At 42.9% G+C, this 18,968-nt stretch overlaps 1 protein-coding gene across 2 annotated transcripts in view; it reads right to left on the bottom strand.

The window, feature by feature from the left end:
- The window catches only part of ptpn14 (protein tyrosine phosphatase, non-receptor type 14), a 57,611-nt gene that overhangs the window by 17,236 nt on the left and 21,407 nt on the right, over positions 1-18,968 (bottom strand). For both annotated transcript variants that reach the window (XR_004222851.1, XM_031903076.1), the window contains exons 2-6: positions 18,478-18,789; positions 15,155-15,324; positions 7,155-7,252; positions 6,020-6,087; positions 1,242-1,312 (exon numbers count right to left, since the gene is read on the bottom strand). Coding sequence is in view for 1 of the 2 variants with exons in the window: in XM_031903076.1 (XP_031758936.1) it covers positions 1,242-1,312; positions 6,020-6,087; positions 7,155-7,252; positions 15,155-15,324; positions 18,478-18,651 (581 nt within the window). In the remaining variant the exon portion in view is untranslated. The remainder of the gene's footprint in view (positions 1-1,241; positions 1,313-6,019; positions 6,088-7,154; positions 7,253-15,154; positions 15,325-18,477; positions 18,790-18,968) is intronic.

The raw sequence follows: 18,968 nt of genomic DNA, 5'->3' as shown, positions 1-18,968 counted from the left end.
TGTACTTGATCCCAACTTAGATATAATTACCCCTTATTGGGGGCAGAACAATCCTATTGGGTTTATTTAATGGTTAAATGATTCCCTTTTCTCTGTAATAATAAAACAGTACCTGTACTTGATCCCAACTAAGATATAATTACCCCTTATTGGGGCAGAACAGCCCTATTGGGTTTATTTAATGGTTAAATGATTCCCTTTTCTCTGTAATAATAAAACAGTACCTGTACTTGATCCCAACTAAGATATAATTACCCCTTATTGGGGCAGAACAGCCCTATTGGGTTTATTTAATGGTTAAATGATTCCCTTTTCTCTGTAATAATAAAACAGTACCTGTACTTGATCCCAACTAAGATATAATTACCCCTTATTGGGGCAGAACAGCCCTATTGGGTTTATTTAATGGTTAAATGATTCCCTTTTCTCTGTAATAATAAAACAGTACCTGTACTTGATCCCAACTAAGATATAATTGCCCCTTATTGGGGCAGAACAGCCCTATTGGGTTTATTTAATGGTTAAATGATTCCCTTTTCTCTGTAATAATAAAACAGTACCTGTACTTGATCCCAACTAAAGCTGGCCATACACGTGGCGGTCTGACGATGTTTCGTGCGACCGATGGTGGCACAAAACATCGTCAGACCGCCACACACCATTCAGGGCTGAATCGGCAGGTAAGGAGGTAGATACAATAGGATTTCTACCTCCTTCTGCCGATTCAGCGCTGAAGGGAGATTTTGGTCAGGCGCCTTCTATGGCGCCCGATCAAAATTTTCAAACTGGTCCAATCGGCCGATATCAGCAGCTTCCTGCCGACATACCATACACGCACCGAATATCGTACGAAACGAGGTTTCGTACGATATTTTCGGTGCGTGTATGGCCACCTTAAGATATAATTACCCCTTATTGGAGGCAAAACAATCCTATTGGGTTTATTCAATATTTAAATGTTTTTTTTTTTTAGCAGACTTAAGGTATGGAGATTTAAATTACAGAAACATCCCTTATCCGGAAAAACCCAGGTCTCATACCTGTATTATAAAGTATATTAATCGCTTCATACTGCTGAATCCCAAATAGAAGGACAGTAATATTTCTACCAATCAGTGTGAATCTCTGCAAATAGGAATCACCCGGATGACTTTTAGGAGCCCCCCTAAAAGTCTGTTTACGCTGCCCCTCTTGCACTCTAAGAACATCTTTGGGATTAACAAAGAAAAACAGTTTGTTACCTAAGAGCTTTGTATTCAAGAGCGACTTTATGACATAATCCTTCCAGCATAGCTTCATCTTTGGTCCATGCCTACAATCAAAAGAAACACTGTAATTAGCACCAATTAGTACTGTCAGGGACTCGTAACGCTGCATGGCGGTTATGGCATAAGAGACGGTATACACCCAAATTCGGGTTTGCGGAGACAGGAGTGGAAGAACTTGCCTGGCTGCACAGAGCCCGGAACTCAACCCAACTAAACACCTGCTGGATGGATGGGAACAAAGACGCAAGTCAAGCCTGACCCCCAATATCCAACCTTTTACGTATGGATGGAAGGAAATCCCAGGCGGTGTGGCCCTGCAACAGAAGCTACCCCGGGCGGTGTGGCCCTGCAACAGAAGCTACCCCGGGCAGTGTGGCCCTGCAATAGAAGGTACCCCGGGCGGTGTGGCCCTGCAACAGAAGCTACCCCGGGCGGTGTGGCCCTGCAATAGAAGCTACCCCGGGCGGTGTGGCCCTGCAATAGAAGCTACCACGGGCAGTGTGGCCCTGCAATAGAAGCTACCCCGGGCAGTGTGGCCCTGCAATAGATGCTACCCCAGGCAGTGTGGCCTTGCAATAGAAGCTACCCCGGGCGGTGTGGCCCTGCAGTAGAAGCTACCCCGGGCAGTGTGGCCCTGCAATAGAAGCTACCCCAGGCAGTGTGGCCCTGCAATAGAAGCTACCCCGGGTGGTGTGGCCCTGCAATAGAAGCTACCACGGGCGGTGTGGCCCTGCAATAGAAGCTACCCCAGGCAGTGTGGCCCTGCAATAGAAGCTACCCCAGGCAGTGTGGCCCTGCAATAGAAGCTACCCCGGGTGGTGTGGCCCTGCAATAGAAGCTACCCCGGGTGGTGTGGCCCTGCAATAGGAGCTACCCCGGGCAGTGTGGCCCTGCAATAGAAGCTACCCCAGGCAGTGTGGCCCTGCAATAGAAGCTACCCCAGGCAGTGTGGCCCTGCAATAGAAGCTACCCCGGGCGGTGTGGCCCTGCAATAGAAGCTACCCCGGGTGGTGTGGCCCTGCAATAGAAGCTACCACGGGCGGTGTGGCCCTGCAATAGAAGCTACCCCGGGTGGTGTGGCCCTGCAATAGAAGCTACCCCGGGTGGTGTGGCCCTGCAATAGAAGCTACCCCGGGTGGTGTGGCCCTGCAATAGAAGCTACCACGGGCGGTGTGGCCCTGCAATAGAAGCTACCACGGGCGGTGTGGCCCTGCAATAGAAGCTACCCCGGGTGGTGTGGCCCTGCAATAGGAGCTACCCCGGGCAGTGTGGCCCTGCAAATGAAGCTACCCCGGGCGGTGTGTTTTTTATCTAAAAGGAACCACTGGTTCAGTAAAAAACCTAGCACTAAATTCAATGGGAGTGCCTAGCATTTTGCCATTCTCCACTGAATGGTGGTTTTCTTGTACTTAAACTGAACCTCGAGTTATGTTTCCAGCATTTGAAACAAAGACTGGGACCCCCATCCAGTGCTCCAGTCTCCCCTAGGGTGGGCAGATCCACAGTTTGAGAACCAGTTTGATGCAGGCTTTTCATTATTTTTAATGTACTATATGGTTTGGAACAGTTCCCTAAGCCTGGCCCCCTGTTCCCCTGCTTATCTGGCTGACTACTCATATAAAATATAACAGTAGTCAACTGTCCTCAGCCTGCATCCTCCCAATCCCACTATTCCCTGCACACGTGGCGTCACTAAGCAAAGGAACATCACAGTGCAATGCATTGTGGGATATGTAGTTCCTGCATGCTGTTTGTAAGCTGCAAACAAGTTGTTACAATTTGTAACATCAGTGTTTTAGTCCCTCCTCCCCTGCCAGGATTTCATATAATACAGAAAGAGAAGAACTGTTTTGCAGCTGGATTTCAGCATATAAAAATGGTATTTATTCCTACTTTTTGAAGGAACAGATTACAGTGATAGGGATATTAGGGGTTTCTGTGTTGTCTGGGGCTCTTTAATAAATTTTGGTTCAAAAAGCAAGTTTCCCTTTAATGTACAAGACAATATAAATTCTACTTATAAATCTGACAGTAGGACCCTCGTAACTATACACCAACATCTCATCCGTACACATTCAAACCCAGCCCCCCCCCCCCCCCCCAGACATCAGGGCCGCAGATTATCTGTTTCCTGGCACATTTTACTGCTTTTTCTATAGAGAGAAAAAACATTCTTTTTTTCTTTTCCAGTTTCGGTGGTGTCGGAGACGCGTGTGAAGTGTTGCCAGACGGATTGTGCAGTAAAACAGAGAGAGAATGTAACACAACAAAGCCACAATGTGCTGGAATCCCGCAGAAAACAATCCCTGGGGCTGTGTGTTTTGTGCAAAGCCGCCCTGCCCCTGGGGAGGATCTGCAGGTTGTTGGGCCGTGCCGCAGGTATGTGTGGGCCGCACAGGCATTTATGTGAGGGACAGTAAGGTGCGTGTCTATACAAACGGGACACGCCAGGCTTCATCTGCAAACCCTTCTCTCTGGCTCAGACTTGTTCCCAAGTTCCTGCTCAGTTTATCCTGAAAGGTTTCGGCCCCATGGGGGTCATCTGCTCACAGTATCAGCCCACCCTATATGTCTAAAAGAAGGCACAAAGGGCAAATGAAAACCTGCAACCCCCCGGGCTACAACTATTCTCCCAATACAAAGGAGAGTTAGATCCCATTGGTGTTACTTTTTAAAATTCTATAGCTTGGTGTCTAAAGAAAACATCCCCATATAAAAGCACCAGGGGCGAAGGGCAAGTGCTTTTATACAGGTCATGGATCTCTAAGGTGACTTAGATACACAAATTTCAGTGAGTCATGTGATGGAAATGACATCACTAAGCACTGATTATAACGAATTACATCACTAAGCACCATTTCTAAAGATATAATTTACAGGATATTTATGGCTCGTGTATTATATACTTATTTGTGCATTTTTATATATACGCAAATATGAGCAGAGGGGATCACTATAAGATAAATAAATGACCCCTTATTTGGGACAGAACAGCCCTATTGGGTTTATTTAATGGTTAAATGATTCCCTTTTCTCTGTAATAATAAAACAGTACCTGTACTTGATCCCAACTAAGATATAATTACCCCTTATTGGGGCAGAACAGCCCTATTGGGTTTATTTCATGGTTAAATGATTCCCTTTTCTCAGTAATAATAAAACAGTACCTGTACTTGATCCCAACTAAGATATAATTACCCCTTATTGGGGGCAGAACAGTCCTATTGGGTTTATTTAATGGTTAAATGATTCCCTTTTCTCTGTAATAATAAAACAGTACCTGTACTTGATCCCAACTAAGATATAATTGCCCCTTATTGGGGCAGAACAGCCCTATTGGGTTTATTTAATGGTTAAATGATTCCCTTTTCTCTGTAATAATAAAACAGTACCTGTACTTGATCCCAACTAAGATATAAATAATCCTTATTAGAGGCAAACAATCCTATTGGGTTTGATTAATGGTTTATTGATTTTTTAGTAGACTTAAGGTATGGAGATCCAAATTATGGAAAGACCCCTTATCCGAAATACCCTTGGTCCCAAGCGTTCTGGATAATGGGTCCTATACCTGTACTGAACATATACACATCTTAAAAAAGAAGTTATCTGACTTAGATGTTTTATAGCTGAATAACACAGATGTTTAACAAATGCATTTAGAATGCTGGACATACCCCAAATGTGTACATGAGAGGGTGTAGAATGTCGCACTAGATGCTTACAGAACGCTCAGCAAAGCTTGGCTGTTATATAAGATTCCCCAACAAAGGATTCAGTATTATATCATGTCTGGTTTCCTTTAGTTGCAAACATCTATCAACTACAATGATGTTTGTATTGGAACACAATAGGGGGGGCTAAGGGGTAATGATATTAAATTATGTAGAAAACCAGAATCAAGGGTAAAGAGGGAATATGCTTAAAGCAATACTGTCATGGGTTAAACATGTTTTTTTTCAAAACCCATCAGTTAATAGAGCTTCTCCAGCAGAATCCTGCATTGTAATCTGTTTTTCAAAAGCGCAAACAGATTTATTTTATATTTAATTTTGATATTTCAAATTCTTCATGTCCCAGGGTGCTACAGCCACAAGACCTGTGCTCTGATAAACTTCAGTCGTACTTTACTGCGGCGCTGCAAGTTGGAGTGATATCCCCCCCCTCACCCCCAGCAGCCGATCAGCAGAACAATGGGAAGGGAGCAAGATAGCAGCTCCCAGTAGGTATCAGAATAGCACTCAATAGTAAGAAATCCAAGTCCGGCTTGGGACTCCTCCAGTTACATGGGAGTAGGAGAAACAATAGGTTAGCTGAAAGCAGTTCTAATGTGTAGCGCTGGCTGAAAGCTCAGACTCAGGCACAATGCACTGAGATGGCGCCTACACACCAATATTACAGCTACAAATACATTTGTTGGTACAAGAATACAATTTTTAATGGTAGAGTGAATTATTTGCTATGTAAACAGTGTAATATAGAAATAAAAAGTACCCCATAAATATCACGACAGAATCCCTTTAAGGGCAATGGACACAACTGTGCCCATTACCAGCAGAGCTAAATTAAATCTGGCTGCTTCCCAGGGATGTTCATAGGAAACACAAGGGCATTCCCGCTACAGACATTGGGGATGGAGCAGGTTTTATTCCACAATGGCACCAGTTCCCAGTGTAGCATCCATCAAACATAACCAATCTGCATCTGAACATAGGAGTTAATGAAGCTTCTCCTAGAAAAGGACCACATACCTGAGGAAATAACGTGTAATCTTTGAGAAAGTGGTACGTTCCCAGCAGGTCAAAATCCTTGATTTCCGCTGCAAAAGAGTAAAGTCAATGCTCATTACCATTACTATCGTAAAGATACAAAACCATCCAAGATTAAGATAAGCCCAAGGGCTTCCGATTGGAGTAATATGCCCGCAAATCCAGTTAAATATCCTTGGTCTGGGACACATTAACCCAAAGCAAAAGGACCCAGAAGCGCAATTTTGTCTGAAGTTTTATATTTCATTAAAAGGGATGGTTCACCCTCAATTTAATTAATGATTGTCTCAGAATATTACTGTCTGCATTATACTAACCCCCATATGTAATAAAAGGCACTAAGTTTGCCCGGGAAGCATTTACTGGTCACCTGTTTAAAAGCAATCATCTTATTGGTTGATACTGGTTATTGCTCCTGGGCAAACTTAGTGCCTTTTATTACATATGGGGGTTAGTATGATGCAGACGGTGATATTCTGAGACAACTGCAATTGGTCTTCATTTTATTTGTTTAGTTGTTTAGCTTTTTGTTTGGCAGCTCCCCAATTTGGTATTTTAGCAGCTATCAGGTTGCTATGATCTTATTTACCCTAGCAACCAGGCAGTGATCTAAATGAGAGGTTGGCATATGAAAAGATAAAGGACTGAATAGAAAAATAATTAATAAAAAGTAACAATGGAAATAAAATTGTAGCCTAAGAGAGCAATAGATTTTTGTGTGCCTATCTGAAAGCTGGAAATGGACAGAAAAGGCAGGCAAATCATTGAAAAATTATAATAAAGAGGGCCAATTGCAAAGTTGCTAGGAATAGGACATTCTATAACATACTAAAACTTACCTTGCTTAAAGGTGGTTCACCTTTAAAATGACTAAAATATTCCCAATCCCTATAAAGCAGGTTTGGGGCAGATTAAATATGTGTTTGGGAATATATGGCCAGGGATACAGTGGATTTAGGCCCAAAACAGCTCCATTTGGGTTATCATTGCTGTTGAGAGGTTTGTATCCAAACTGCTGGGCTTCAAGGTGTACCCTCCACCCCATCAAGCACAGCCATTAATATTTCCCATGTATATTTAATGATAATGCGGCTGATAAAGAGCCAAGTGAGTTTACCTCGAAGTGCTAGCCCAGCTAGCCGGAAATACTGCTCGGCAGAACCACACAGACGGCCTTCGTACACATCTTTCTTTAGCTGTAAGTAATACTGGGTCCTGCAAAACATAATGACCGATTGATGAGGAGTCCCATTAAATACATATGTATAGTAGCACTGTCCTACCTACAATTCCAAACACCCCGACACCCTTCTGCTACTAATGGGCACTGGGAATTTTACAGCTGAATCCCTGCAGGTTGGACAAAACTGTTACTGTCTCCATTTTGTCCTAATGTTGGCACCTTTCCTTATTAGGGCGAAGACACACTGGGCTACTAGTAGCAGCTACTTTTTTACGGCTACTAAATGCCAGAATCCCTTGCCATAGACTATAATGAGAATTGCCTCTGCTTAAACACACGTAGAGACAATTATCAGTAAATGATCAGCATTTTAGTAGCTGTGACAAGTAGCTGCTACTAGCAGCTCCATGTGTCTTCACCCTTAGGGTGAAGACACACAGAGTTACTAGTAGCAGCTACTTGTCGTAGTTACTAAAATAGAGGGGCTGCTGTAAGATTCCATAGACAGTCATTATTTATTGGGCTGTTGGGCCCCTGTGTACTTGGGTATATTTTGAATCCCAGTCCGAGCCTGTTATAGACACTTGACTTACACAGGAATTTCAGGTCAGTCTGGCATAAGTTCCAATCACAGCATGAATCCATACTGAATGAACAGAAAATAAAACATGTATGAAACAGTGCAAAACCCCTGCCCCAGGTCTACTAGTGCATAGCAACCAATGCTTACTTTAGGGGTTGTTTATCAGATGTGGCGTTACATGCCGCGCACTCAGCATATAGGGTACAGACGCGAAGCATAAAGGCCGGATAATATTGCATGGCATACTGTATTTCCTAAAAAGCAATTCCTACAGATTCAAGCCACTAATGTCTCTGCATCCCAAACTGGGCCTCACAATGTTGTTCCTTGGTGGGAATGCACAAACGGCACCGTCGCGCATCTGGATCCGGAGTAATGTGGCTTATTAGATTGTGTCCTGCCTGCCTGCTGCTATACTCCGTGTTTGCACTGTCCTGTAAGAGCTAGAAATGAGTTTAAATACAAACCTTGGAGAATTCCATTAGACCAACAGACTGCGACTAGCTAAATATTCCACAATGTCTACAAGGATTTTGGTGCAATGGAACACCCAGATTGCAACTGACAATCTGGGTGTGAATATAGACAGTGATTTAATTGTGGCCAAAGCAAGACACAACTAAAGCCATGAATTTCTGATTTGGGGTGAGTGCTTATTTGTGCCCTGGGTACCCCTGGAACTATAGCAGGGTGACTGTTACCCCAATGTTTCTATATATCTGTAACCTTGTTATGGGCTAAGGGGGCCCAGCCTGAAGGCCAGTTAGGGGGGGATTTGGGGTGAGTGCTTATTTGTGCCCTGGGTACCCCTGGAACTATAGCAGGGTGACTGTTACCCCAATGTTTCTATATATCTGTAACCTTGTTATGGGCTAAGGGGGCCCAGCCTGAAGGCCAGTTAGGGGGGATTTGGGGTGAGTGCTTATTTGTGCCCTGGGTACCCCTGGAACTATAGCAGGGTGACTGTTACCCCAATGTTTCTATATATCTGTAACCTTGTTATGGGCTAAGGGGGCCCAGCCTGAAGGCCAGTTAGGGGGGGATTTGGGGTGAGTGCTTATTTGTGCCCTGGGTACCCCTGGAACTATAGCAGGGTGACTGTTACCCTAATGATTCTATATATCTGTAACCTTGTTATGAGCTAAGGGGGCCAAGCCTGAAGGCCATTTAATGGAAGATACGGGATGAGTACTTATTTGTACCCATGTGATTATAGATCTAACTATAGATTATAAAGGTAATAAAGTACCCACTCAGGACATTCATGCCCATGTAATGTCATATATAAAGGTATTGAAACTGCAAGGTATCTCCTACTATCATATGTTATAACAGTGACATAACTAAGCACTGTTTGACATATTTATGAGATTATTCATGGATTGTGTATATATATGATTTAATGATTTAATGACTCTGACATGCTGGAATGTTTCTCAGCCAGTGGGTTCTTTGCTGCACAGTCTTGGAGGAGATAATGGAAGAATTCACACTAAGAAACAACTCCAAGCTGCCCACTCACAGTGAAGGAATGCCTGGTCCCTTTCCAGAGAATAAGCCGGGGCAGGTTGCGCTACATCCTTAGCTTTATCTAATGGAGCCGGTTTCCTTGTATGAGATTTCACTTAACATTGCCCAGTGCTTGCTGAGGAGAGATTAGTGGAAAGTAAATGAATGACTTTAGCAAGCCAGGTTATACCTGTGGGAGACCAATGCTACAGGCATCCCAGGAATCTGCTACAGATTACAATTTTCTGCACATTTCCGTGGGAGCTACAGGGGATCCATTATATATATAAGTGCTGCAGGGAGTTCTGATATGGAGGGGAGGATAAACGCTGACCCTTCCATTATTATTATTGTACACATTGTAACCCATCAACTGTTAGCAACTTCCATTCCCAACATTCTTTCATTAAAGTTCCATGAACTATAGTTCAGGAATAACTGGTAAAGGTAAAAAGAACAGTTTTGGCAGAGGTGTTTCTTCTAATTAAAGGCAACACAAAACAACATATTTGCTGCAGGCTTCCTAGCACTCAGTATTCTCTACTTTTAAGCAGCCTACCCTATTTATTGCTCATACAGGAGGGGCCCATCCATCTATACCAATTTCCCTCATTTCATGCCCATTGTCCACTCAGGAGAAGCCCATGCCATCCCTGCCTGCTCAGGAGTCCATCCATGCTTTTTTCCTTATCACGAGGAGCCCATTCCTACCTATTTCCCACTCAGGAAAAGTCCATGCCTGTCTATTTCTCAACCCAGAGAATCCCATCTATACGTACCTCTCTCCCTCAGGAGAAGCTTGTTCACTTGTTTAGGCCTACACCCTACTAAGGAGAAGCCCATTCATACCTATTTCCCACTCGGGAAAAACCCATGCCTGCCAATTCTCCAATCAGGAGGATCCACTGAGAAAGAGTCAATACTTCCAACTGCCTATAGCCCACTGAGGAGGAGCCAATTCCATTCTACGCCCCACTTTAAAAAAGTCCATCTCTGCTTATCGCCTACTCACAATGAACCTATCCTTGCTTATTCTCCTCTCAGAATGTGATATCCTCATTTACTTCCTAATTAAAATTACCCCCATGTTTGCCTATTTCAAATACAGGTATCGGACCTGTTATCTAGAATGCTGGGGACCTGGGGTATTCTGGATACTAAAAAATAATTTAAACATTGAGTAAACCCAATAGGGCTGTTCTGCCCCAAATAAGGGGTAATTATATCTTAGTTGGGATCAAGTACAGGTACTGTTTTATTATTACAGAGAAAAGGGAATCATTTAACCATGAAATAAACCCAATAGGGCTGTTCTGCCCCAATAAGGGGTAATTATATCTTAGTTGGGATCAAGTACAGGTACTGTTTTATTATTACAGAGAAAAGGGAATCATTTAACCATTAAATAAACCCAATAGGGCTGTTCTGCCCCCAATAAGAGGTAATTATATCTTAGTTGGGATCAAGTACAGGTACTGTTTTATTATTACAGAGAAAAGGGAATCATTTAGCCATGAAATTAACCCAATAGGGCTGTTCTGCCCCCAATAAGGGGTAATTATATCTTAGTTGGGATCAAGTACAGGTACTGTTTTATTATTACAGAGAAAAGGGAATCATTTAACCATTAAATAAACCCAATAGGGCTGTTCTGCCCCCAATAAGGGGTAATTATATCTTAGTTGGGATCAAGTACAGGTACTGTTTTATTATTACAGAGAAAAGGGAATCATTTAACCATTAAATAAACCCAATAGGGCTGTTCTGCCCCCAATAAGGGGTAATTATATCTTAGTTGGGATCAAGTACAGGTACTGTTTTATTATTACAGAGAAAAGGGAATCATTTAACCATGAAATAAACCCAATAGGACTGTTCATGTTTAGTACTTTGTTGCATATCCCTTACATGCAAAGACTTCGATCCATAGACATCACCGGTGCTGAATCCCGTCTCAGGTGGTGCCGTGCCTAAGCCTCTACTGCAGCCACCATCAGCTCCTGCTTATTCCAGGGGGCTTGTCCCTTTAAGTTTCCTCTTCCGCATATGAAGGCATGCTCAGTAATGATTTCCTTTTCTTCTAGTATTCTCATTTTCCCATCCCTTCCCAAAGTAATACTTTTGCCGTTCCTCTAGCCACTATGAAGGTATTTCTGGTTTAGCCTTACACAAGCAATCTTTGTGCCTCCGGCTGGTTGGACATGTTTGAGGGACTGTAGCACTGGAGACTCATTGGGGCAATGATGGCAGCCCCCACTACTAAGAATAAGCAGATATGATCAGCACCCAAGTGCGAATTCTGGTATTTGCCTTTTCTTGGATGAACCAAGCGTATTTTGCTGCTATTCCTGAAAGCTAAAGTGCTGACGAGGAGCTGCCTCCAGTCACAGCACGCTTCTGATGGATGGCCGGCGTGCCACAACCTGAATTCACTTTCTGCCCTTGAACTTACATTCATTATCACAAATTACAGGGAAAGGGAATATAGTTTAGCAACACAATGCATTCCTTAATAACAACCTATAATTTAATCAGGGCTAATCCAAAATACCAGAAGTATTAGTCTGTGCAAAACACCAACACACAAAAACCTCCAACATGAAAACATTATCCCTCTTCTTTCTTTTGTGCAAACTGAGCTTCGGGTCGTGTCCCATAGCTGCTCATTTTCTTTCCCATGCTGACGCGAAAATAAAACGAAAAAAAAACGGTCACAAAATGATAAAAAAAAATGCACACGGCGATTTGAATTCTTTCCAGATATTTTTATATGATGCCGGATGTGGCTTTAGCTACCCGAAAAGCACCTGTCAGCAAAATATAATTACAGCCTAAATAATAGGATCCGTGCCTAACGCTAATATAAAATGAACAATTTATTGGTCCCCAACTAGAGGGGGTAGGGGCAGGCTACAGTATTAGAGGCAAAAAGCCACAGCTGAACTGTATATTTCATTCTGCAGGCAAAGCAGTTATAGAGACACAGGTAATGTAGTTATAGAGGCACACAGCCACAGCTGAACTGTATATTTCATTCTGCAGGCAACGCAGTTATAGAGGCACAGGTAATGTAGTTATAGAGGCACACAGCCAAAATTAAACTGTATATTTCATTCTGCAGGCAATGCAGCTAGAGAGGCACACAGCCACAGCTAAACTGTATATTTTATTCTGCAGGCAATGTCGTTATAGAGGCACACAGCAACAGCTGAACTGTATATTTCCTTCTGCAGGCAATGCAGTTATAGAGGCACACAGCCATATCTAAACTGTATTATTAATTCTGCAGGCAACACAGTTATTGAGGCACACAGCCACAGCTGAACTGTATATTTCATTCTGCATGCAATGCAGCTATAGAGGCACGCAGCAACAGCTGAACTGTACATTTCATCCTGCAGGCAATGCAGCTATAGAGGCACACAGATGAACTGTATATTTCATTCTGCAGGCAATGTAGTTATAGAGGCACACAGCCACAGCTGAACTGTATATTTCATACTGCATGCAATGCAGCTATAGAGGCATGCAGCAACAGCTGAACTGTACATTTCACTCTGTAGAAAATGCACAGATAAAGGCAAACAGCCACAGCTGAACTGTATATTTCATTCTGCATACAATGCACAGATAAAGGCACAGCGGAACAACTGCACTGTGTTCATATAGGCTGGTAAATGCTATTTTATATGTGCACTGTTGCAATGTCAGCTCTGGGCAAAGCTGCGATAAATGACCCAAACACTTTAAAACCGATTCCTGAGAAAAAAAAAATCAATAAACTTACACAGTGTGCCCAATCAGTATCTATATATATATATGTATTTGCTGCAGAAAAACACTGGAATGCGAAAACTTTTTGGCTCCTTTATTATCATTTCAAAAGGTCAGCAAATTCCGAAGCTGCTCCCATAGCAGGTACTGCCTAGCAAGCCTCGGCCTGTTGCTGAAGTGATAGTGACATACCAGCGAGGTGGCTTCACTCCTGCGAGCGCGTGACGCCAGGAATGTATGGTTTCCTTTAAAGGCCCCACCCTGATGCTAATACAAGAAAATAATCCGCGAGGAGGCACGCCCAGGACACACCCCTCCCTGGGACTCGCTGCGAAGCTATAAACCTTCCTGCCCCCAACAACACTGCTGCTTTCCAGCTCTTGTACAACTACAAACTCCCACAGCTATGCCATAGTTTGCTCTGCATATTATCTCTGAGAGTCCGGCTAAGCAGGGCAATGGGCTTTGGGCATAGTGCCCCTATACAGATCGTAATGCTGGGCTTTTGTATATTACCCACAGCAATTTGCCTTACACCAGACTAAAGGTCCCCATACAAGGGCCGATCCGCTAGCTTGGCGATGTCGCCAAGCTAGCGGATCTTCTCCCGATATCCCCACCTACGGCCCTGGGGCCAAACGACAGGTATAGGAAAAGTCGGTCTGGGGACCGCATCAACAAGCCGACACGGTCCCCGATCCGACTAGATTTTTTAACCTGCCCGATTTCAGGCCAGATATCGGTCAGGCAGGCCCATCGGTAGTGCTCATACACGGGCCGATTAGCTGCCGAGTCAGTCTAAGGAGCCGATATCGGCAGCTAGAATCAGCCTGTGTATGGGGACCTTAACTAGTAATACAATGCACTGGGTTATATAGTGAATTATGTACCCCCTATTGTAAATTACAGGGATATTATAAGTCACAGAGGCTAAGGGCTGAGTACTTTTATACAGGAAGTGGCTCCTAATATCCCCATATTATACAACAGGGGGTACTTTATTTCTTATAATATACAAGTTTTAGTGAGTCACATGACAGAAATAAAACTGATGACATCCCTAAGCACAGTTTAAAAGAATATCATTTACAGTTTGGTCCCATTAGGAAATGACCAAACTGTATATTATATACATATTATGCACAACAGAAATATAATGCAAATGGATTTGTGTATATTTTGCCTGGACAGGTCAGCAGTACAGTGCATTATGGGGCTGTGTGGATATTAAAAAAAAAAAAACTAACCCATACAGACCAATCAGGGTCAGACTAGGACATCAAGAAAGTGGGCCCTATAAACCCATTCCCACTCCCTTGGAAACTGTGAGCATTCTAGGGATGCACTGAATCCAGGATTCGGTTTTGTATTCGGCCAGATGTGGCCTTTTTTGGCAGGGTTCGGTTTCTGCCGAATCCAAGGTCCTGGCCAAACTGAGTCCTAATTAGCATAATTAGCACATGCTAATTAGCATTTGGAAGGGTTAAATGTTAGGGGGAAAAAAAATTGCCACGTGTGCCGAATTTTAACTTTTCCGGATTCGGATTCAGTTTGTTATTCGGCTGGATCCGTCGGGTGGATTTGGCCAAACCCAAAAAAGTGGGTTGGGTGCATCCCTAGAGCATTCCCACCCTACCATCAGGTCTGACCTCTGGGTGGGGGGGGCCCATGGGGGGCAGAGGGGGTTCTGGATATCATTATTCTACACTGAGACTAATAACACAGTGTGCTTTATGCATATTACATCAGACAGACCAGAAGAACACTGTAACTGGATTTATGCACATTACTGGCCAATGCAACTGACTTCAAGCTGTTATACCAGGAAACCAAAAATACAGAGAAATTGGCTTTGTGCATGTTACCCGACCCAGGCCAGAAATACATTGCTATGAGCTTTATGCATATTGCATTAGACCAGAATTACATTGCAAACTGGATTTATACACATTATTTATAAATGGGACAGTAACGCAGTGCATTGGGCTTAGTGCTATTACACCAGGGTTTGTGCATTTTACCCCAACCAGACCAGAAATGACAGTGGACCTTATCCCCCATCACTTACCTGGTTGTGGGTTGCTTTAGGTAGGACACATTGGGCACATAGTACATTATGCCAAAGAAAACAAGAAACTTGTTGGCAAATTTGTCCAGTTGCTTCTTCAGTGATTTCTCGAGTTCCACCCATCGCATTTGGTTGTTCTTGCCAACGTACTGCAGCCCAAAGCAGTGAATCTAGATACGATATATTGCACAATAATCAGATTATAGATGGTCAGGCATCACACTGTAAAAACATTCAAACACAAAGTTTTATAAAAACCCAGTTTCTGGGGGTGAACCCTGTGGGAAGGGGGGTGTTTCTGTTATTTTTCTATGACTTCCCAGTGGCATTAGACATTTATTATTTCTAGGGCCTTTCTCCCACTGTCCTTTGTGCTATAAAAAAAAGAGAAGGGACATGTTTTCAAAGCCAGGGATGGTCCCTAGAATTTAGGGGCAATAGGCGACCATGCCATTAATTCCCAATACTGCCAGGAGAGAAAGAAAAACCTGCAGCCAATCAAAGCGTAAGAATGCTCAGAGCATTATGCTTGCCTATAGCCAATCAAAACATTAGAACATTTCCAGTACAGGTATAGGATCCCTAATCCGGAAACCCATTATCCAGAAAGCTCCAAATTATGGAAAGCCCGTCTCCCAAAGACTCCATTTTAATCAAATAATTCAGATTTTTAAATTGATTTCCTTTTTCTCGGTAATAATAAAACAGTATCTGTACTTGATCCCAACTAAGATATAATTACCCCTTATTGGGGGCAGAACAGCCCTATTGGGTTTATTTAATGGTTAAATGATTCCCTTTTCTCTGTAATAATAAAACAGTACCTGTACTTGATCCCAACTAAGATATAATTACCCCTTATTGGGGGCAGAACAGCCCTATTGGGTTTATTTAATGGTTAAATGATTCCCTTTTCTCTGTAATAATAAAACAGTACCTGTACTTGATCCCAACTAAGATATAATTACCCCTTATTGGGGGCAGAACAGCCCTATTGGGTTTATTTCATGGTTAAATGATTCCCTTTTCTCTGTAATAATAAAACAGTACCTGTACTTGATCCCAACTAAGATATAATTACCCCTTATTGGGGGCAGAACAGCCCTATTGGGTTTATTTCATGGTTAAATGATTCCCTTTTCTCTGTAATAATAAAACAGTACCTGTACTTGATCCCAACTAAGATATAATTACCCCTTATTGGGGGCAGAACAGCCCTATTGGGTTTATTTAATGGTTAAATGATTCCCTTTTCTCTGTAATAATAAAACAGTACCTGTACTTGATCCCAACTAAGATATAAATAATCCTTATTAGAGGCAAACAATCCTATTGGGTTTGATTAATGGTTTATTGATTTTTTAGTAGACTTAAGGTATGGGGATCCAAATTACGGACCCTTTATCCGGAATACCCTTGGTCCCAAGCATTCTGGATAATGGGTCCTATACCTGTACAATACAGAAAAGCAGCTGCTAAAGCAACACCACAAAGGCATAACGTTTACTTGCCCTTTACATACGCTACTGATTTCAGACCTGTTAAGCACATCAACGGCAAATAAAGGGTTTTGAACCTGCCGCCATGTTGATCTTTAAACTACAGCTCCCATCAGCCCCTGCCAGCTGGCTAAAGGGGAAACGGAGCATACACATACTTTAGGCCTGTGGCTCTCCAGATGTTGCTGAACTACAGTCCCAATGCTGGGAGTAGTAGCTCATTTAGTACAATTCTATATTTTGGTGAATGCTTGAGCTCTGTAGCCTTGCAGCCTGAATCCCATCCAAACACGGACAGCAGAGTGGGGGAATGAGTAGGAGCATTTCTCTTGGAATCAGATTCCGTGTGGGCAAAGTACATAACTGGGAGCTTTCTACTGACTCCACTTGGCTCTCAATTATTCAATGTAAGGGCTAATAAATATAAAAATGTGACAGGTGTTGGAGCACCAAAGGGCCCCGTAAAACCCACAAAGGGGCCACCTACTGGCACTGGTTGGTGCCATCTTTATAATGACATATTTGCTGGCAAATGGTATATACTGATGATGCTCGTGTCACATGACTCACTGAATCATATGTATTATAAGAAATAAATACCAGAATATGAATATAACACTGTACTAACACCCAAAATATAAGGCGTGTAAAACAAACAGGGCTGTCCAGCCTTCACCCCCCCCCCCCCTTGTTTCTATGACATTATGATTGTTGGGGCGACAGTTTCACTTTAAACAGACTAAAGTCTAATGCATAATAAACCATGTTCAGTTCAATGAGAAAACTCAACTATCCACTTGAAAACCCATGACATACATTCTAATGATTGAACAAGATCTGGCCCAGTAATTTTTCTATGTACCAAACTACATGTCATGTAGTCATGTATCAAGGTACAATATAACCCCTGCTGAAAAATGTACAATTAGTACAGCATCACAGAACTCCTCCTACTAATATCCTTATAATTTAGAGTAGGGGGTACATTATCCTTTAGAATTCATGAGTGATACTCAGAGTTCCCTGTATAACTCAGCCTGCAGCCTTGTGCCTTTATATGGGCACAGAACCCCTCAGTGGAGACTAATATCCTTATCATTTACAGTAGGGGGTACATTATCCCTTATAATACATGAGTGATACTCAGAGTTCCCTGTATAACTCAGCCTGCAGCCTTGTGCCTTTATATGGGGGGCACAGAACCCCTCAGTGACTGCTAATATCCTTATCATTTACAGTAGGGGGTACATTATCCCTTATAATACATGAGTGATACTCAGAGTTCCCTGTATAACTCAGCCTGCAGCCTTGTGCCTTTATATGGGCACAGAACCCCTCAGTGACTGCTAATATCCTTATCATTTACAGTAGGGGGTACATTATCCCTTATAATACATGAGTGATACTCAGAGTTCCCTGTATAACTCAGCCTGCAGCCTTGTGCCTTTATATAGTCACAGAACCCCTCAGTGACTGCTAATATCCTTATCATTTACAGTAGGGGGTACATTATCCCTTATAATACATGAGTGATACTCAGAGTTCCCTGTATAACTCAGCCTGCAGCCTTGTGCCTTTATATGGGCACAGAACCCCTCAGTGACTGCTAATATCCTTATCATTTACAGTAGGGGGTACATTATCCCTTATAATACAGGAGTGATACTCAGAGTTCCCTGTATAACTCAGCCTGCAGCCTTGTGCCTTTATATGGGCACAGAACCCCTCAGTGGAGACTAATATCCTTATCATTTACAGTAGGGGGTACAGTAGCATAAAGCAATTTACTTTTTCAGCTGATGAACAGTAACAGGATTTTCTCACCTCACACAATTCCAGTCTTTGTGCCACCGCCTCCAGACATTCTAATCCGGTGCTGTCAACTGTACGCGTGTACTCCACCTCCGAGTTATCCAGCAGTTGGATCCTCACCACAAAGCAGTTCTTGCTCAAGACATTGTAACGTTTGGTTCTCCGTAACTTCAGCCCGAAAGGCATGGCTCTTCGGCCTCACCGCTGCTTCGGTGGCAACCTCTCAGTTTTTAATTTTCCCTTTGTACCTCACTAAGCAAAAGACGCTTGTCCCCCCAGAGCGGGAATTGGTTTCCATACCCAGTACGGGTCCTACTCGGCAACCTGCCAATGGAAAAAGGCTTATTATGAAGTAGCTGTGCCAAAAAATATAGTAGAAAAGGTCCAAAAAGTCAATGGATAAACTGACAGAGACAAGAGGCTTAATCTGCCCATAAAGTTTTTTGGGGGAAGTATTAGTCCCCAGTGAGAGCTGAAAGCCCCCCGTGCTCCCACATCAATCC

The sequence above is a fragment of the Xenopus tropicalis genome, chromosome 5 (genome assembly GCF_000004195.4).
Source record: "Xenopus tropicalis strain Nigerian chromosome 5, UCB_Xtro_10.0, whole genome shotgun sequence".
NCBI classification, from domain to species: domain Eukaryota; kingdom Metazoa; phylum Chordata; class Amphibia; order Anura; family Pipidae; genus Xenopus; species Xenopus tropicalis.
This window is presented reverse-complemented; position numbering and strand designations above follow the sequence as displayed.